Source organism: Aegilops tauschii, chromosome 3 (genome assembly GCF_002575655.3).
Source record: "Aegilops tauschii subsp. strangulata cultivar AL8/78 chromosome 3, Aet v6.0, whole genome shotgun sequence".
NCBI lineage: Eukaryota > Viridiplantae > Streptophyta > Magnoliopsida > Poales > Poaceae > Aegilops > Aegilops tauschii.
In genome coordinates, this window is record NC_053037.3 from 275,243,772 (window position 1) to 275,265,187 (window position 21,416).

The 21,416-nt window shown below is 50.5% G+C and overlaps 1 protein-coding gene across 1 annotated transcript; it reads right to left on the minus strand.

Moving 5' to 3' along the window:
- Positions 1–14,474: 14,474 nt before the first annotated feature.
- LOC109752389 (uncharacterized) lies at positions 14,475–15,137 on the minus strand. The gene is made up of 2 exons (XM_020311282.1): positions 14,940–15,137; positions 14,475–14,831 (listed from the first exon to the last, which is right to left on the minus strand). The coding sequence occupies exons 1-2, from the start codon at positions 15,135–15,137 to the stop codon at positions 14,475–14,477; spliced, it is 555 nt and encodes a 184-aa protein (XP_020166871.1).
- Positions 15,138–21,416: the final 6,279 nt, after the last annotated feature.

Genomic DNA, 21,416 nt, shown 5'->3' on the forward strand with positions numbered 1-21,416 from the left:
TCGAATAGATCTCCACGAACACCAAGGAGAATATTGTATTGAAGATCAAAGAGAGAGAGAAGAAGCCATCAAGCTACTAGCTATGGACCCGTAGGTCTGTTGTAAACAACTCACACATCATCGGAAGGTCAGCAAGTTTGATGTAGAGGCCCTCCTTGATAGATTACCCTTCCGGCAGAGTACTGGAAAAGGCCTTCAGATGCGATCCCGGAAGAAGAGAAACTTGCGGCGGCGGAAAAAGTATTTGGGGTGGCTCTCTGATGTATTGGGAACATTTGGGAATTGTGACGCCCTCGATTCAATCGTACACTAATCATACACGCAAATGTGTACGATCAAGATCAAGGACTCACGGGAAGATATCACAACACAACTCTAGACACAAATTAAAATAATACAAGCTTTATATTACAAGCCAGGGGCATCGAGGCTCGAATACATAAGCTCGAATACACAAGAGTCAGCGGAAGCAACAATATCTGAGTACAGACATAAGTTAGACAAGTTTGCCTTAACAAGGCTAGCACAAAAGCATCTACGATCGAAAAGGCAAGGCCTCCTGCCTGGGAGCCTCCTAACTACTCCTGGTCGTCGGCGGTCTCCATGTAGTAGTAGGCATCGGCGGTGGCATCTGGCTCCTGGGCTCCGACATCTGGTTGCATCAACCGGAAAGAAGAAGAAAGGGGGAAAAGGGGGAGCAAAGCAACCGTGAGTACTCATCCAAAGTACTCGTAAGCAAGGATCTACACTACATATGCATCGATGTCAATGAAAAGGGTTGTATCTGTGGACTGGACTGCAGAATGCCAGAAGACAAGGGGAAAGCCTAGCCTATCGAAGACTAGCATCTTCAAGTAGTTCCAAGCATCTTGCAGCATCAGAAGAGATAAGAGTAGCATAAAGTAAAGTAGTAGTAGTGTTATCAACCTCGGCCAGAGATCCTTTCTCGACTCCCTGCGAGAAAGCAATCCCAGAGCCATACTATCCAGTTATCACCTCAAGTATCCAGTTCTAGTTGTATCGATCGGGATACAACTCCAAGTGTCCGTCACCGTAGGACAGGCTATCGATAGATGTTTTCTTCCCTGTAGGGGTGCAAAAACTTACCCACCCCGCTCGATTAACTCCGGCTGGACACACTTTCCTGGGTCATGCCCGGCCTCGGCCAAACAATATGCCGCAACTCGACCTAGGCTTAATAGAGAGGTCAGCACGCCAGACGAAACCTATGCTCCCAGGGGTCATGGGCCATCGCCCCGGGAACTCCTGCACGTTGCGAACGCGGCCGGTGAGCAGACCTAGCTACCTCCTTAAAAAAGGCAGGAGCTTACCAGTCCAACCCGGCGCACGCCACTCAGTCGCTGACATCTATTAAGCTTCAGCTGATGCATACGACGCAGAACGCCAATACTATGCCCACGTGATGGTTAGTGCTCTCAGGACAGAGGCCCCTCGGATCAAATATTCAAATCGTAGTGGATTAGGAACGCGCGGTAACAAGTAGAGACTCACGAAAGATGTGACCCCGTTGCCCCGTCTCGAGGACTTGCGGCAAGGGCTAGGAATGCCCGGCCACGCCTCGTAATTATCTCGCGGGCACCTTCCAGGTCAACCCGTCTCCACATCACTCGCGGGTACCCCTCAGGGTCGACTCGCCTTTCCAAGTAATAGTTGTAAAGTCCAAGTATCCATGTCTCCAAACATCAAGGGGAAAACCCGAGGAATCACCCCCGGTGAATTCCACTCGATGTAATCATCAAGGTGAACGTAAGAGGATCCACCCTCGAGGTTCACACTTGAGGGGTTGCAGGACAGAGTCGTACCGGAAGTGGTTAAGGAGGAAATCAACCTCGATGACCACGACCGAATAGCTACACTACAGAGATCTCATCAGGAGTGATGTATGAGGTTCCACCCTCGGCACTCGATGGTACCTCTGTAGAGTCGACCAACAAAAGGGGGTGTGATGTGATGTGAGGTGTCGGGCTCTGGTCGTCGATCACGCTGATCGAGTCGTCGATGATGAAGCAGGGGCAACAAGGACAAGGTGGGGTCAATGATGGATCGCTAACCAACCTATACTAAGCAGTTTAGGATAAGCAGGTAAGGTGACAATAAGCAGGTTACAAAAGCAGGCTATGCATCAAAATAGGAGAAAACAATAACAGTAGAAAAATCTAATGCAAGCATGAGAGAATGGAATGGGCGATATCGGGATGATCAAAGGGGGGGGGCTTGCCTGGAAGCTCTGCTGAAAAGGAAGAAGTATCATCGTCGACGTAGTCGATCACAGGGGCGACATCGGTCTCGGGGTCTACCGGAGAGAAGAGGGGGAGGAAACAATAAACATAAAGCAAACAAAGCATCACAAAGCATAACATGGCAATACGATGTGCCGGGTGTGACCTAAAGTATGGCTACTCGATAAAGGTGAAGGGGGAATTCAACCAGGATTGTTTTCCTTGTTCCGGACCTGTGTCAGACAGATGACCGGAGGGGGAATGCTCCATGTTCAGCATGCTACGGGCATGTGACAGATGAACGGACCGCGTATTCGGATTCGTTGGATTTTTCTTAGCAACTTTCATGTAGAAAACATATTCATCCGAGTTACTGTTTAATTACTATGATTTTTCAAAGTTTTAAACAGTTATTTGGAATTTCCTGAAAATTGGCTATGTCTGAGAAATCCTCAGTTTCAAACATCACTTGGCTGTTTTCAAAAGGCTATAAGTATTGTTTTGTTCATCCTATGGCTCAATGCCTTTTACCAATACTGATCACTTTCATGTGATCTACAAGATGGCATCAATTGCATCTCTGCTAGATCCCTGTAACTTGTTTAATTTCTGCACTAAAGTCAAATGGAACGTAGACTTTTGTCATTTTCATTGCATTTAATCCTTACACCTTTTGAATTTGATCAAATGGAACGTTTTGAACCTTGTCAAGTGTACTACCTTCCCATATTTTTTTAGTCCTGTTAACAATTGTTTTGCCGGAGTTTAGGGGCTGTCTAGAGGGTTAGTCATCGTAGAATTAGAAAAGCTAGCTAGCGCTACAGTAACTTTCAGTTACTGTAGCTGCAGCAGTACAGGCAGAGCAGCGGCATTAGGCAGCGAGCAGCAGCGGCAATGGGGAAGCAGGGGCAGCGCAGCAGCGTGGCGCAGGCGCGGCGAGGCTGGCCGAAGGCGGGCGAGGCCGGAGCCACGCACCCACTGCACGCTCCACACACACACAGAGCACGCACACACAGAGCGTACACCACACACGGCTCACGGCCATGGACATGGCCATGGCCATCTACAACAGCAGCAGCCGGCGGCAGGCAGGGGCGAGCGAGGGCGCGGGTAGGGGCGGCCAGGGGCGCGCAAGGGTGCCTGCGGGCGGCGCAGGAGCGGCGGGCGCCAGCCGGGGTGAGCGGGGCCGCGGCTGGGGCTTGCGGTGCAGGCGCAAGCAATTGGGGGCGGCGACGGCAGGGGCGGCGCGGGGCTGCGGCAGCGGGAGTAGGCAACGCAGGCAAGCGGCAGCGACTGCAGCAGCAGAGCAAGCAGCAGCTCAGCGGCAGCACATAGCAGCAGAGACACGAGAGGCCGGCGGCGGAGTTCGGGCGACAGCAAAAATGGCGAGGCAGCGCGCAACAGCTCGACTAATTGGGGTAGGGGTGACCTACGCGTGCGTGCGAGCTCAACGGACACCGGCGCATGACCACTTGGTCACCCGAAGGCTGCCGGCGACGAGCTCAAACGGACACGGGCTCGGGCACGACGGGGAAGGAAGCTACGGCTATGAACTAAGCGCGGGAATAGAGGGGAAAGAAGCGATGGCTGACCGGGCGGCGCAAGGCGGCTGGCGAGTGGATTAGTAGTAGCAGAGGTGGCTGGAGTTGAGGAAGAGGGTGGCGACCGAACGGGGAAGGCGGCGTCGATCCGGTCGATGTGGTGGCGCCGAGCTCGAATTCGTGGTCGGAGAGGGAGTAGCGTTGATGGTGGAGCTGAAGGACCCGGCGGCAAGGCGAGATGGTGACGGTGGCCGCGGGTTCGACCAGTGCACGGCGGCGGCGGCGCTCGTGTGAGGGGGAGCAGCAGAGAGAGAGAGAGTGAGCGAAATGGCAAGGGGAATGAGAAAGTGGGCGCTAGGGTTCGAGGGAGGCCGCGGGGTGGCCTTATCCGCCGCGAGGGATCGCCGGATGGCCGACGTATGCCCAGCGGCGCCATGGACGGCGTGCAGGCATCCACCCTGCCTATGATGAATAGGAAAAGGAAGGAGCCGGTGTGGGTTGGGCCGCCTATTGTCAGCAGGCCATAAGTGCACCACAACACTGCTCATTTTTCCTTTTCCTCTTCTATTTATTTATTTATTTCTCCTCTGTTTTGCATTTAGATTAAGTAGCAAATGAATTTTGGTAAACAAGAAACTTGGCACACAACTCAAGCACATTATTTCTAGGAGTCACAAAAAGTTTGAGGCCAAAAAGAGTTGTTTAACCATTTTTAGAAATTGAAAAGGCCAATTTTAAATGTTGGAAGACCACTAAATAAATTTCCAAGGGCATTTGGGAATCCAAAAGAGGTTGGTTCCAACATGACAATGGTCAGGGGAATTTATAGGACAATGTGAACATTTTTGTTTTACTGCCTGAAGAAATAAATATTTGACTTGCATTTTGAATTTGAATTTGAGTTTGGTTTGAAACAAAGTGAGGATTAGTAAGTTCATTATGATGACATGGCATCAGCAGGCATGAGATTACTGTAGCATGATACTGGGGGTGTTACAAATCTCCTCCACTACAAGAAATCTCATCCCGAAATTTAAGATGGTGGTGTAAGGGGGAAAGACTCGGGAAGGATGGAGCTCAACACAAGATAGGTACGTGGGGACTATCTCAGTGAACGTGGCATAGAGACATCTCTCGAGTTTTAATTCAAGAAAGTCATCGAGAGCAAGGTGAGATGCAATAAGAAGCTTCATTCGGGTAGACAATCGGTTGTTGCCTGAAACAAGGGGTGAAAGGGGTTCAGAGGAATGGGAATAAGTATTACGTCTGTTACCAGAATAGATCGCCTCTCGGAAGGTGGCTCCGGATTTTCATATGAAGCCAAGCGTGAGGAATAACTTTAGAAACAGGGGTGTACAGGAGAGTCAGGTTCTGATCCTATGGAACTGTGGGTTGTGGGCCCACCATGTGGGTTAAGAGAAAGAAGGGCGCTGACATCTTGCATGGTCAGGGTAACAAGGCATGTCTGAGGGTAGCCTGTCAGTTATGTTGGCAACAACATTGGCACCAAGGGCGAGGGACATAGAGAACAGTTTTCCTGCTAGTTTAACGAGGCGGACCAATAGGCTAAGTTCTCGTCCATCGATGGTTACTGGAATGTCATCAACAATAGTCACAAGATTATACTTGACAGGGTTGTACACCGAGGTGTTTACGTAAGCAGGGGATTATTACTGCTTAGCTCATATAAATCACAAGAAAGGTTAATCAAAACAATGGAAAGGAAAAAGTGTTTATCAGATTTAAACAGAACAATGGAAATGAAAATGGGTATACACGGGTATTAGGTGTATCTCCTTCCCAAGAGCAAGTAGAGCAGGATAATCATGATAGGACCACAAGTAGATAATCATTTACGGAAAGGGGCGACAAAACTCGTGATGTTACCCATACAATGGTGTTTGGATAATTGATCAAGAAACATTTAGCATTATGCTTCGAATGTTCTTGTTGATGTTTGAGTACCACATTCATGCTTCAGGAAAGCATTGACATGGTCATCAGGTAAAGGTCGGACCTTAGGAACACAAAGGATCCATCGGAAACAACTTATAAAATAAGTCGTACAATTTCAGCAAGGAAAAGATGAGGAGGTGGCCGAGGGGCTCAGAAACAATTCCTCGAGGGGGCAAGGATGGTATTTCTCATCATGAATTAGATGCATAACCTGGAAGAGCTCGGAATGTTGATGATGATCACGACACTTTCATCGAGAGATTTCATGAAGATATAATCGATTAGAGATTACATCAAGTCAAAGGAATGATGAAGCGGAAGGTTATTGGAACCACGGGTACGACACAAACTCAAAATCGAACTTGCTGTTCAAGGTGAAATGATATGACGAGGAAGATCGACGTAGGCTTAGCTCATCATCAAAAATTGTGCTCCGGGAAGAAGGACCAGGTAGCACAGTTAAAATATAGCACGATAATGATATAGCCGATCAGGCTAGGAATGACTTGAAGGATTATTAAACTCGTAAGCAACAAAAATTACTTAGAGTTACAGAATCGGAGTGTGGAATCGATTCACTTATCGGCGTTCTCGAGTGACTATCAACTCAAAACCCAGGGAAAACTGAAACCGGTGAGAAGCAATACCAGATGAAGACTCGTAGGAAGCAACACGGTTCTTTGTTATTCTCGAGATACCGAAGGGTAATACTCGATGGAAGATCAAAATAGAGGTTGCAAAGATGCATTTATCTACGGAAGACAAGTGCTTTAACTTGTCTGAGAAATGGAATCAAAGGGAAACAATCATGGTCAGAACCATGGTTGCAAAGGATCAAATCCTAGATATAAGATGATCTTGTACCAAGGGGATAATTAATTTTAAGAGAAGCTTCTATGATAAGATATACATCGTGTACATGGGCATGAACACAAAGTTCAAGGTCGACTCCCATTTCTTCAATGCATATCATTTCATTTACTTCTCGCTTTCGATGAATTTGTAGTGCGAAAGATTTATCTGGTGAAGCACCAGAAGAGTATGACTTGCATAACTTACGAGTTCACACGGATTAGGAAAAACATAGGTTCAACCAATCAGAACAACTTAGGAACCTATACTCTTCAGGAGTAAATAACACAAACTCGAAAGTAAAGAGAGGACGCAATTTGCCAAGGGCATCATGTATCAGGGGAAGAACTCTCGAGGTTTTTGAATGCGATGGACACTGTTGGATACAATCAAACAATGGATCTGGCGATTCACGACTGAGTTGATGTGAGTATCAGTATTCAACCAGAAGAAGAAGAAATGCAAGGGCATCGGTTTATGGAAACATCTGAATAATGCAATGCTTAAATACAAGGAGATTTGATTTCTAGATCGGTGTATCAGAATCGGATGCTTCGGTCGAAGATGGATAGGTTGAACAGACTTAGAGGCACACCGATCGAATCTCGATTGGGTAAGACCCAGCTCATAACCGGAATGATGTCTGAGCCGAAAAGAAAATTCCAATGGATCAATAGATGATTGTGAGTAGTCGCACATACGTTGAATTCATAGGAACAGAATGACAATCACAAAGGATTTTAATAAATATCGCTAGACATATGGAATTAACCATAATACAAGCAGGCAAGGTGAATCAAAAGTAAAAGGATGCGGAGGATTTTTGGGAGATCAGATAGCATTTCAAAGTATTTAGGAAAGCACGCGAACAACTGAAGAGGAATGGACCCCGGGTAAGCGAATTATCCATAGTGCGAAAAGAAGCTGCAAAGCATAAGGCACAAAGGATTCTCGGAACAATGGAGAGTGTTAGGGGTAACTTGTAACAACAAAAGCAACTGGGGATGAAGGTACAAACGGCAAGGATGTTATCCATGGGGACTTATCGGTGGTAAGGATCTGCAAAGCAATGGGCATAGGGTCTCGGGAAACATCGAGGAGTATCCACAGAATCTTCTGGCGAAGGAAGGGATCATCGGTAATGTCGGGGCTCTCTGGGAGGAAGTGGGTACGAGAACCTAATGTCAGAGTTAGTAAAATGTCTAACCCGAATAGATGAGAGATCAGAGTCCCAGAGTATAGACGAGGAATAAAAAGATCCTAATACCACCCAATGGCGACGAGGGCCCGTAAGACACACAACCACGTTAGTAAAAGTTTTTGTAGTGACTAGACTCGACTTCGGCCAAGGAGTTGGAAAGGGGGCTACCTACAGGCAGTCGGCTCTGATACCAACTTCTGATGCCCTCGATTCAATCGTACACTAATCATACATGCAAATGTGTACGATCAAGATCAAGGACTCACGAGAAGATATCACAACACAACTCTAGACAAAAATTAAATTAATACAAGCTTTATATTACAAGCCAGGGGCCTCGAGGGCTCGAAAACATAAGCTCGAATACACAAGAGTCAGCGGAAGCAACAATATCTGAGTACAGACATAAGTTAGACAAGTTTGCCTTAAGAAGGCTAGCACAAAAGCATGTACGATCAAAAAGGCAAGGCCTCCTGCCTGGAGCCTCCTAACTACTCCTGGTCGTCGGCGGTCTCCACGTAGTAGTAGGCATCGGCGGTGGCATCTGGCTCCTAGGCTCCGACATCTGGTTGCATCAACGGGAAAGAAGAAGAAAGGGGGAAAAGGGGGAGCAAAGCAACCGTGAGTACTCATCCAAAGTACTCGCAAGCAAGGATCTACACTACATATGCATCGGTATCAATGAAAAGGGTTGTATCTGTGGACTGGACTGCAGAATGCCAGAAGACAAGGGGAAAGCCTAGCCTATCGAAGACTAGCATCTTCAAGTAGTTCCAAGCATCTTGCAGCATCAGAAGAGATAATAGTAGCATAAAGTAAAGTAGTAGTAGTGTTATCAACCTCGGCCAGAGATCCTTTCTCGACTCCCTGCGAGAAAGCAATCCCAGAGCCATACTATCCAGTTATCACCTCAAGTATCCAGTTCTAGTTGTATCGATCGGGATACAACTCCAAGTGTCCGTTACCGTAGGACAGGCTATCGATAGATGTTTTCTTCCCTGCAGGGGTGCACCAACTTACCCACCACGCTCGATTAACTCCGGCCAGACACACTTTCCTGGGTCATGCCCGGCCTCGGCCAATACGCCGCAACCCGACCTACGCTTAATAGAGAGGTCAACACGCCGGACTAAACCTATGCCCCCAGGGGTCATGGGCCATCGCCCCGGGAACTCCTACACGTTGCGAACGAGGCCGGTGAGCAGACCTAGCTGCCTCCTTAAAAAAGGCAGGAGCTTACCAGTCCAACCCGGCACGCGCCGCTCAGTCGCTGATGTGTATTAAGCTTCGGCTGATGCATACGACGCAGAACGCCCATACTATGCCCACGTGATGGTTAGTGCTATCAGGTCAGAGGCCCCTCGGATCAAATATCCAAATCGTAGTGGATTAGGAACACGCGGTAACAAGTAGAGACTCACGAAAGATGTGACCCCGTTGCCCCGTCTCGAGGACTTGCGGCAAGGGCTAGGAATGCCTGGCCATGCCTCGTAATTATCTCGCAGGCACCTTCCAGGTCAACCTGTCTCCACATCACTCGTGGGTACCCCTCAGGGTCGACCTGCCTTTCCAAGTAACAGTTGTAAAGTCCAAGTACCTGTGTGTCCAAACATCAAGGGGAAAACCCGAGGAATCACCCCCGGTGAATTCCACTCGATGTAATCATCAAGGTGAACGTAAGAGGATCCAGCCTCGAGGTTCACACTTGAGGGGTTGCACGACAGAGTCGTACCGGAAGTGGTTAAGAAGGAAATCACCCTCGATGACCATGACCGAACAGCTACACTATAGAGATCTCATCAGGAGTGATGTATGAGGTTCCACCATCGGCACTCGATGGTAACTCTGAAGAGTCGAGGAACAAAAGGGGGCGTGATGTGATGTGAGGTGTCGGGTTCTGGTCGTCGATCACGCTGATCGAGTCATCGATGATGAAGCAGGGGCAACAAGGACAAGGTGGGGTCACTGATGGATCACTAACCAACCTATACTAAGCAGTTTAGGATAAGCAGGTAAGGTGAAAATAAGCAGGTTACAAAAGCAGGCTATGCATCAGAATAGGAGCAAACAATAACAATAGCAAAATCTAATGCAAGCATGAGAGAATGGAATGGGCGATATCAGGATGATCAAAGGGGGGCCTTGCCTGGAAGCTCTGCTAAAAAGGAAGAAGTGTCATCGTCGACGTAGTCGATCACAGGGGCGGCATCGGTCTCGAGGTCTACCGGAGAGAAGAGGGGGAAGAAACAATAAATATAAAGTGAACAAAGCATCACAAAGCATAACATGGCATTACGATGTGCCGGGTGTGACCTAAAATATGGCTACTCGATAAAGGTGAAGGGGGAATTCAACCGGGATTGTTTTCCGGGTTCCGGACCTGTGTCAGACAGATGACCGAAGGGGGAATGTTCCATGTTCAGCATGCTAACGGCATGTGACAGATGAACGAACCGCGTATTTGGATTCGTTTGATTTTTCTTAGCAACTTTCATGTAGAAAACATATTCATCCGAGTTACCGTTTAATTTCTATGATTTTTCAAAGTTTTAAATAGTTATTTGGAATTTCCTGAAAATTGGCTAAGTCTGAGAAATCCTCAGTTTCAAACATCACTTGGTTGTTTTCAAAAGGCTATAACTATTGTTCTGTTCATCCTATGGCTTAATGCCTTTTACCAATACTGATCACTTTCATGTGATCTACAAGATGGCATCAGTTGCATCTCTGCTAGATCCCTGCAACTTGTTTAATTTCTGCCCTAAAGTTCCACAATAATTCTGTTTTCCGACTTTTCTTCGAACAGAACATAGACTTTTGTTATTTTCATTGCATTTAATCCTACACCTTTTGAATTTGATCAAATGGAATGTTTTGAACCTTGTGAAGTGTACTACCTTCCTATATTTTTTTAGTCCTGTTAACAATTGTTTTGCCAGAGTTTAGGGGCTGTCTAGAGGGTTAGTCATCGTAGAATTAGAAAAGCTAGCTAGCGCTACAGTAACTTTCAGTTACTGTATCTGCAGCAGTACAGGCAGAGCAGCGGCATTAGGCAGCGAGCAACAACGGCAATGGAGAAGCAGGGGCAGCGCAGCGGCGTGGCGCAGGCGCGGCGAGGCTGGCCGAAGGCGGGCGAGGCCGGAGCCACGCACACACTGCACGCTCCACACACACAGAGCATGCACGCACACAGCGTACACCACACACGGCTCACGGCCATGGACATGGCCATGGCCATCTGCAACAGCAGCAGCCAGCGGCAGGCAGGGGCGATCGAGGGCGCGGGTAGGGGCGGCCAGGGGCGCGCAAGGGTGCCTGCGGGTGGCGCAGGAGCGGCAGGCGCCAGCCGGGGTGAGCGAGGCCGTGGCTGGCGCTTGCGGTGCGGGGGCAAGCAACAGGGGGCGGCGACGGCAGGGGCGTCGCGGGGCAGCGGCAGCGGCAGTAGGCAACGCAGGCAAGCGGCAGCGACCGCAGTTGCAGACCAAGCAGCAGCTCAGCGGCAGCACATAGCAGCAGAGACACGAGAGGCCGGCGGCGGAGTTCGGGCGACAGCGAAAACGGCGAGGCAGCGCGGAACAGCTCGACTAATTGGGGTAGGGGTGACCTACGCGTGCGTGCGAGCTCAACGGACACCGGCGCATGACCACTTGGTCACCCGAAGGCTGCCGGCGACGAGCTCAAACGGACGCGGGTTCGGGCACGACGGGGAAGGAAGCTACGGCTACGAACTAAGCGCAGGAATAGAGGGGAAAGAAGCGATGGCTCACCGGGCAGTGCAAGGAGGCCGGCGAGTGGACTAGTAGCAGTAGAGGTGGCTGGAGTTGAGGAAGACGGTGGCGACCGAACGGGGAAGGCGGCGTCGATCCGGTCGATGTGGTGCCGCCGAGCTCGAGCTCGTGGTCGGAGAGGGAGTAGCGTCGACGGTGGAGCTGAAGGACCCGGCGGCAAGGCGAGACGCTGACGGTGGTCGCGGGTTCGACCAGTGCATGGCGGCGACGGCGCTCGGGTGAGGGGGAGCGGCAGAGAGAGACTGAGCGAAAGGGCGAGGGGAATGGGAAAGTGGGCGCTAGGGTTCGAGGGAGGCCACGGGGTGGCCTTATCCGCCGCAAGGGATCGCCGGATGGCCGACGCGTACCCAGCGGTGCCATGGACAGCGTGCAGGCGTCCACCCCGCCTCTGATGAACAGGATAAGGAAGGAGCCGGTGTGGGCTGGGCCGCCTATTGTCAGCAGGCCATAAGTGCACCGCAGCACTACTCATTTTTCCTTTTCCTCTTCTATTTTTTTTATTTCTCCTCTGTTTTGCATTTAGATTAAGTAGCAAATGAATTTTGGTGAACAAGAAACTTGGCACACAACTCAAGCACATTATTTCTAGGAGTCACAAAAAGTTTGAGGCCAAAAGAAGTTGTTTAACCATTTTTAGAAATTGAAAAGGCCAATTTTAAATGTTGGCAGACCACTAAATAAATTTCCAAGGGCATTTGGGAATCCAAAAGAGGTTGGTTCCAACATGACAATGGTCAGGGGAATTTATAGGACAATGTGAACATTTTTGTTTTACTGCTTGAAGAAATAAATATTTGAGTTGCATTTTGAATTTGAATTTGAGTTTTGTTTGAAACAAAGTGAGGATTAGTAACTTCATTATGATGACATGGCATCAGCAGGCATGAGATTACTATAGCATGATACTGGGGGTGTTACAGGAATTTATAGAGGTGCAATTAGGTCAAGAAGTGCCACGAGGGGCCCACAAGCCTGGGGACGCACCTCCCGAGCTTGTCGCTCCCTCATGGCTCGTCAGGTCTTCTCCCGAACCTTCTAGGGCCCCTTCTAGTCCATAAAAAAATTGTCAAAAAGTTTCGTCGCATTTGGACTCCGTTTGGTACTGATTTTCTGAAAAGCAAATGACAAGCAAAAAACTGCAACTGGCGTTGGGCACTAGGTTAATAGGTTAGTCCCAAAAAATGATATATAATTGCATAGAAAACATCCAATATCGATACTATAATAGCATGGAACAATCAAATTTTTTAGATACGTTGGAGACGTATCAGAGCGCCAGGGCGGCCCTTGACGTGCTCGAGGAGGATCTCTAGGCGGAGGATACGCACCTCACTAATGAACGCCTGTTCCTCACATAAGGGTGGCGCCAACTCAGCCAGCGGGATGCGCCTCGCGAGGCGCTCACCCTTGAGTCGTCCAGCTGACACTTGGCGGAGACGGGCGCTACAGGCTGCCTCACGAGGTGGTGCTCGTGAGGCTTCTTCAGAGGGCGATGCACCGTGGGCTGCCTGCGGGGCAGCACTCATGAGGCCTCATGTGCCCTCTATCTGTGACAGCCATATGCCAGCAAGTTTTGCAAGTAGTGTAGCGGCACACGCTCGCCAGTTCGCTCGTGGGTGTCACACAAGGAGACTGAGTACCAAGGATCTTGGTGAGGTGACGTGTGCGGGAGCAGGCCCGCGAGCTAGAGCTCAATCACTTGGGTTTAGCGGCCCTGCTAGGACTGACCCAAGCGCACACATCGTGTCTAGCCCCCGCTCATGTGATACATAGGAGGGAAATCGCGAGCGCACACAATACCTGAAGTAAATTTCTTCGAACACACATAATACTTAGGAAATGAAATTTTACTGCTCCATGAAGGGGTTTCATTAGACAATCAAAAAGATAATGTTGCTGTGATGCGCACGGAGCAGGTCAAGGATGTAGTGGCCAGGCGACGCCCTCAAGTAATCAGTCTACCATGTCTGAGCATCGGGCCCCACTGGGTCGTGGGCAAGAGCTCTCGCGGCCTTGTGGCGACGCAAAAAGAGAGGCTCCCGGAGCGTGTACAACTCCACTTTTTTCGTGCCCGTGAGGTCACGGGTAGAACTTGCGGAGGCGTTGGATGTTCCATGGGTTCGGCACCGGGACACCTTCCTCTGTCTCCAGCTATGCTGGGCCAGGCCGGGAAATGTGCACAACCCTGAACGAGCCTTCCCACATGGGTGAGAGCTTGTGGAGTACTTCCCTGGAGAGGATCCTTCATAGGATGAGATCGACGCAACGCCTGCTGATACCGGGCTACATGGATGGTGGCCTGAGCAGCATGCTTCCTTGAGGAGGAGCAAATCAACTTCCCGCAGGCCATCCTGACGGACCTCGTCAAAGGCCAGGACCCACGCTTGAGCTCAGTAGGGAGGACTGCTTCTGCCCCGTAGACGAGGAACAAAGGTGTTTCACTGGTAGGCTTGGTCGCTGTTGTGCGGATTGACCATAGCACGGACTGGAGCTGATCGAGCCAGCCTTTGCCGCATGTTGTGAGCTTTTTCTTGAAGCTTCTTGTCTTGAGGACCTTAGCGTTAGCATGCTCGCCCTGGCCGTTGCTTCGTGGGTGACCAACAGAGGCATAGCAGATTAGCGTGCCAATGCTAGCACAATAGGACTTGAAGAGGCCACTGGTGAATTGTGAGCCGTTGTCGGTGTTGATGCGGTCGGGGACGCCAAAGCGACACACTAGGCGCTTGATGAACTTGACAACTGATCTTGCCAGGATGGACCAGCCATGCTCCACTTCCGCCCACTTGGTGAACTTGTCCATGGTGACGTAGAGGTAGCGATAGCCACCAACTGCATGAGGAAAGGGGCCTAGGATGTCTAGTCCCCGGACCATGAAGGGCCACGAGAGGGGAATGGTCTAGAGCCCTTCCGTCGGCTGGTGGATCTGCTTGGCATGGAACTGGCAGACCTCGTAGGGCAGGATCAACTCAGTGGTGTCTTGAAGCACTGTGGGCCAGTAGAAACGACTACGTAATACCTTGCCGGCGAGAGTGCGCGATGAGTAGCGATGGCTACAGTCTCCACCATGTATATCGGCGAGCAGCTCGCACCCTTGCTCCACCGAGATGCATCGTAGTGCCTCTCCATTGGGGCGTTTGCGGTAGAGATCGCCATCCCTTAGATAGTAAGGCTCAGCCCGGCGGGCCAACCACTCTGCTTCTATGTCATCCTCCGGGAGGGTGCCGCTTTCAAGGTAAGCTCTGAGCCTCGCGACCTAGCTTTCAACTTGTGGTTCCAACGCTAACAGTAGGTGAGCGCCTGAAGGTGGGCCGCAGTCTGGTGCTCCCGAGGAGGGTGAGGGCGCGAGTTCTTCACGGGATGCCATGGTGCCGACGGCAGGTGGAGCCACTGATGGCCTCAGGAGCCTCTCCTCGAAGACGACAGGGCTTTGGGGCTCGTGATGGGATGCCTGCTTGGCGATGTCATCTGCTTCCTTGTTGTAGCTGTGAGGGACATGCTGGAGTTTCATGCTGAGGAAGCGCTTCTTGAGCCTGCGCACCTCCTCAAGGTAAGCGGCCATGCTCTTGTCCTTCGGCTTGTAGCTCTTGTGGAGAAATTGATGAGGATCTGCGAGTCTCCCTTGACGAGGGTGCGCTTGACACCAAGAGCGATGGCGGCCTTAAGCCCGGTGATGAGGCCCTCGTACACAGTGATGTTGTAGGAGACCTTGTTGTCATGCTTGAAGTAGAGTTGTACGGCATAGTATAGCTTGTCTCTTCTTGATGAGGTGAGCATGACGCCAACCCCCACACCCTGTCGGGAGAATGTGTCTTCGAAGTGCACGGGTCCAGCCACTGAGGGTGTCCTTCCCGGGCAGGAGGGACTCTTCCTCGCGAGGCTCCTCCCGGTGCAGACCCGTCCATTCCATTGTGAAGTCTTCTAGGGCGGTGCCCTTGATCATCCTTGTGGTGAGGAATTCCAGATCGAAGGGTTGCAGCTCGATGTTCCATTTGGCGATGCGACCAGTGGTGTTGGGGCTGCGTAGGACCTGCTCCAGTGGATAAAACGTGACCACCTTGACGGGGTGGCCCTGGAAGTAGTGGCGCAGCTTCTTGGAAGCGATGAGGAGCGAGAAGAGAAGCTTCTTCTGCATGGGATACTGCTCACACACATATCATAGCACCATGCTAATGAAGTAAATGGGGTTTTCCATGAGGCGCGTTGTTGTAGGAGCCACGACTTGTTCTTCAAAAGGTTCGTCAGGCGGCTCACCAGTGGCCTCTCGAGGAGGGCGCTCGACAGGCGCTGGCACGACCTTCGCAGGCTCAGATGCCGCCTCGGCTGGTGCAAGCGCAGTGGGCCTATTCTTGGTGCGGGTTCGTGAAAGATCGAGAAGAGGGGTCTAGAGAGAGGGGGTGATTAGACCCTTAACAAGTAAAATTGGCAGTTTTAAGATTCTTCAAGTTAAGGTTGAGTTTAGCACATGTGAATAAGCACACAATACATTTTACACAAGCATAGCAAGAGTATGGGCAACGGAAAGAGTAAATAATGCAAGTGCAAGAATGTAAAGGAATGGGAATTGGAAAGTGCAAACACAATGGAGACGCGGAGTTTTTTGGCGTGGTTCCGATAGGTGGTGCTATCGTACGTCCATGTTGATGGAGACTTCAACCCACGAAGGGTAACGGCTGCGCGAGTCCACGAAGGGCTCCACCCATGAAAGGTCCACAAAGAAGCAACCTTGTCTATCGTCGGCGCGGCGGTACAACGGAAGATGGGTGTCCGGGGGCAACCCTGATCCTTCCCGAGCAAGGTGCATACGACCTTGCTCAGTTCCTCGTCGGACAAGTTGTTGGGCTCAGCCAGAGGTTGTCTTCTGCGCCCTTGAATCTCCACAGGGGACGCGAGTGCGCCTAGAGCAGAGCCAGGTGCTGCGTCAGGAACTCCTTGACAACCATGGCCCCCGTCAGCTTCTCCGCCTTCAGGTCAGCCGTCATCTTCTCCAGCAGCAGCTCCGCTCGAAGATCGGTGTGCTTCTCATGAGCCCATCCTTCTAGGGACGTTGGCGGCGTGGTCAACAGCTCCAGCCGGGCGTGGGTGCGCTTGGCGTCCAGGAAGATCCACTTGTTTCGGAAGTCCTCCACCTTCTTCCCGGTTCGTGAGATCGCGTTGCTGCCATTGGCCACGATGAAGCAGGCGCACCCCGAGCACTGGCTGCCATTGATCCAGAGGTAGAAGAACTGGCAGAACAGCGCAACAGAGGGCATCACCCCCACAAATGCCTTGTAGTAAAAGGCGAAGACTGATGGGAGGAGGATGGAGTTGGGATGAAGATGGAGGGTGTGGAGCCCGTAGTGGCGGAGGACGGCGTAGAAGAAATTGGAGAAAGGGAGAACCAACCTGGCAAGGACGCTGTGCAGGAAGAAGGGGTAAACGGTGTCACCCAAGGCTTCCGGCTTGGCGGAGCCGACCCAGAGCGTTGTCTCTCCCCCCTCACTACCGTTGCGCGTGGTCTGCGGAACCAAGGCGGCAAGGTGCTTCTCTTCAGTGATGGTGGATGCGCTCAACGCTGGCTCAAACCAAGAGGCTGGGCTCACGGCCGTGGCAAAAGACTTCGCCTTGTCGGGGGCCATTGGGGGCGAGCTCAGGGAGAATCGGCAGATCTGGAGGTTTTTCCGAGCAGAAGGAGAAGGGGATCTGGAGCAAGACGAAGGAAGGGCAATGAAGGCTCCGCAGCAGGCACCAGCCTTTTTGTCAGCCAAGAACGATTATCGACTCGGCGTGAAGAAGTGGAGACGCCCACGTCCCATCAATCGCCATGCGTCGACCGAGACCGCAGGCAGTTAGGGCCCGCGGCGCTCTGCACTTGCCCTTTGGCTTCGCCTCGAAGCCAAGTCCGAGCGCGCCTTGGGCCCGGGGGCTACTGTCGGCGTTCTGGGAACGGGGGTACCCAGACTTGCCTGCCTGCAGCCCATGGCGTGGCTCCATGGATGGACTGGTACGGCCGAGCTTCAACATCGACAGCTCAAGACCCTCGCGAAGGGCCAGGCCTCGCGAGGCGGACGACACCAAGACCTCCACGAGGAGTAGTCTCTCCAGGCTGGCTCCCGAGGAGCGGAGATTTCTATGCAAACCTCACCTCGCGAGGCCGACGTGAGCCATGACGACCAAGGCCAGACGGGCACCAGCGGGCGCAGTGTACCAGTTTCCTCTTTGGTGCTAAGGAGGCAAGCGCAGGTGCGGAGTCCTGAGGAATCAGCTAAGGGTTTCCATTCCCATGCAACAAGACCAAGACCGCCAGGACGGCAGGACGGAGGTCATCGCCGAGCCCACCATGGCATCACGACCATAGGCTTTTGCAGTTGAAGACTACTTTTGTCAGGATAGCATGTACTAGTTGTCTCCCTTCAAATTTGGCTGTTGTGGGATTCCTTCCCACCTACATTTGGGAAGAGGACCAAGGCCACTATAAATAGGACCTAGCCACCACCATAGAAGAGGATGGATAATTCAAATCATCCTCTCCCTCACCAGCTCACTCGTTTCTATTTGTGCAATCAAAAGTACACGCCTCGGTTTTAGTAGAACTGCACAAAATGAGATGGCTATTCCTAGCTGTCGTTTTCTAACCTCCCATATTCCAGGTATTCCTACATTGGTAGTAACTAGGTAGAATGACCAACGCAATCTAAAACAAGCTGATTTGTACATTTTACTTCCTGATTGTAGTGCAGGGACGAGCGAAAACAACTGCATCCTAGTCGGGAATGCACTTTCTCCCAATTCAAGGATGCATAGAGGACTAGCTGGCACGGCTGCGCAGAGGTTTTTAGGACATGAGGCATTGTGGTCTGCTTATTTTTGCAAAGAGTGGTGCTTAAATTTAGTGGAACTGCACAAAAAGCTCAGATGGTCAGTACACTACATGGTTCAGTTCAGCATTCCAATTGAGAACACAATTATAATTGGTTATTCTGGAATGAGAGAACCTAACCCTGTGTGGTGGCAACAAGAAAAACCAGAGTGAACTCCAAGAAATTAAAGCCTACCTAGGGAGGCCCTTTGCTCAGAGAAGCCTTGCTTGATTTTTCCTGATTTGTAAACCTTCTCACAACTTTGTCTTTTGTTGTGAACTAGTAAATGTTTGTTATGTTGTCACAGCCCTAGAATACCTGAGTGAAATATTTGCATCTGCACTCATGCATCATGTCTACAATTTCTGAAAGTTGAATTGAGGTTTGTTGAAACCCTCAGAAACCAGTTCAAAAATAATCAACATTTAATTCTCATCAAATGAGTCCAAGGAAATGTTCCTGTTACTCTGTGAAAATATTGGTAACAGGTAAAATTCAAACCAATATTTTTGGAATCACAGAAATATTTATTTTGGGTCTTTGAATTAAATCAATACTTATTTGAATTGGAGATATAAATTCCTATAAATACTTTTATAACTCCAATAATTCTGATAACTTGTGAGTGGCTCTGAATATTTTGTATAAGGCCACATAATAATTTTCAGAAGCTACAAAAATGATTTGGTTTAGAAACTAAATCAAAACAGAGGAATAAAAATAGTAAACAGAAATAGAATTAGAAAGAGAGAGAGAAACCCACCTGGGCCTCACCTATGCTGGCCCAGCCTACCTAGCCTGGTGCCAGTCATCCCTAACCTCTGCGAGTAGGCAGAGGCGGGACAGCGCACACGCGCGGGAGGCGCCACACCTCCTCCTGCTTGCCGCCGACTGCCTCGAGCTGGCTGGAGATGCCACGCACCCCTGGGGCCCTCTCACCCCTCCCCCCGTGCTCATCCCCTCCTGTGTCCCTCTCGCGCGCACCCACCTGAGCGCAGCCGCCGCTCGCCGTCCGCGCGCTCACCGCCGTTTCCGTGCTCCCTTACCCGTCCGCGAGGTCCGCGCCAACGTCTTATTCCTCTCCACCGAGTTGCACGAGCCCGGACGCCCTGTGGAGCCGCCTTAGCATCACCATAGCATTGACTCTGTCGATGGCCGAACTCCGGCCGCCGCCGCGAGCTTGTTTCCGGCGAGCTCCGGCCACCCCAGCTCCAGCCGACGCCACCTCTGGATGCGCCGCACCCCCAACTACCTGTAGCCGCAAACCGCGTCTGAAACCGTCCCCTGTAGCGCCTTCCCGCGACGTCTCCGTCGTTGGTTTTGGTCGTCGCCAGTGGAACTGCGGCGAGAGCCGACGTGGCATGGTCATTAGCGCTAATCCCCGCCAGCTAAACCGCCCTCGGACACTGACAGTGTCCCCGCGGCGGGTCAAAGCGCGAGTCAACACGGGATTAGCCTCTCTGTCACTGACCAGTGGGCCCTAAAGGTCAGGTTTGACCTGGAGCGGCCCTGTTGACTTGCTGACGTCACGCCGACGTCATGCTGACGCAGTAAAGGATTTTTTGGATTCAAAATAATCCAGGAAATTCCAGAAAATAGTTGAAACTTCTAAAACTCATAGAAATTCAACCGTAACTCCAAATGAAATAATTTATATACGAAAAATTATCAGAAAAATCCAAAGAATCTGTTTATGGCATTTTCATGCATGTTTGAACAACTTACAGCCACTGTTTATGACAATTTGAATAAATGGCATTTTAAATGTCCCATATGGAGTTTGAATTTGAACCTAGTGTTCAAACCAACTCCATTTAAATCGTTGCTAGTTGCATTAGCTCAAATCACAGAATATTGCCATGTCACATTCATGCATCATATTGTTGCATCACATTGATTGTGTTTCTTCTCTGTTGCTGGAATTTGTCCCCTCTCAGTAGACGTGGTTCCGACGTTGAGATCGATGACACCGATGAAGAACTATACTATCTTCAGAAGTGCCAGGCAAGAAAAAACCCCTTGTTCATTCCAATACAATCCCACCCTCTCGCTCCTGCTCTCTTTTACTGCATTAGGACGTGTGCAGCACTGACCCGAGGGGTGGGCTGAGATGCGGTAGGCACGTGTCACGGTGTACCGAGACGCCCGTTTGGTGCCTCGGGAACCCTGCACACATCGTTCGGGGCCGTATGTGGAAACCTCGGCCGAACTCCCTGCGGATGGAACCTGAATAGGCGATAAACCTGGACTAGGGACTTGTGTGGTTAGTCAGGTCATTGCCGACACCCTCGCCAGGCTTCCGCTTGAAGGTTGCCGACATACATGACGTGTACATGGCGGTAAGTGGCGATGTGAAGAAGTACACCCCTGCAGGGTTAACATCATCTATTCGAATAGCCGCGTCCATGGTAAAGGACATGTCGGTTGCCTGTACAATTCATAGACAAGTGAAAGTGGATACTCTAAAATGCGCAAGATAAGTGTGAGTGCTATGGATGGCGTTCTCGTAGGGAGACGGGAGCGGATCCATAGTGGTGTATTGACATGGTGAATATGTGGACTCGTGTGCGCCACCTCAAAAGAGTTACTTGCAGTCGTAGTTTAGGATAGCCACTGAGTCTAAGCTGGCTTGCTGCAGTTAAACTCCACCACCCCCTTTGTTGATACTGATGCATGGGTAGTTAGTTCTGATGTAAGTGTTGCTGGGTACATTTGTACTCACGTTTGCTTAATTTATGTTTTTGCAGAGAGTCTTCAGTCTCGCTAGTAGTTCCGCATGGACTTCGACGTTTAGCTTGTTATCTCAGCTACGATCTTGTGCCCTCGGCAGGGTCTTGTAGATAGTCAGGCTTCTCAGCCTTTTCATTTGTAGTTGTCTGCACTCAGACAAGTTAAGCTTCCGCTTGTGCTTGTTGGTTGTATGACTTGAATGCTGGGTCATCAGACACATGTTTGTAATATCTTGCTCTTCAGAGCCTAATGAATAAATACTTTGAGTTGTA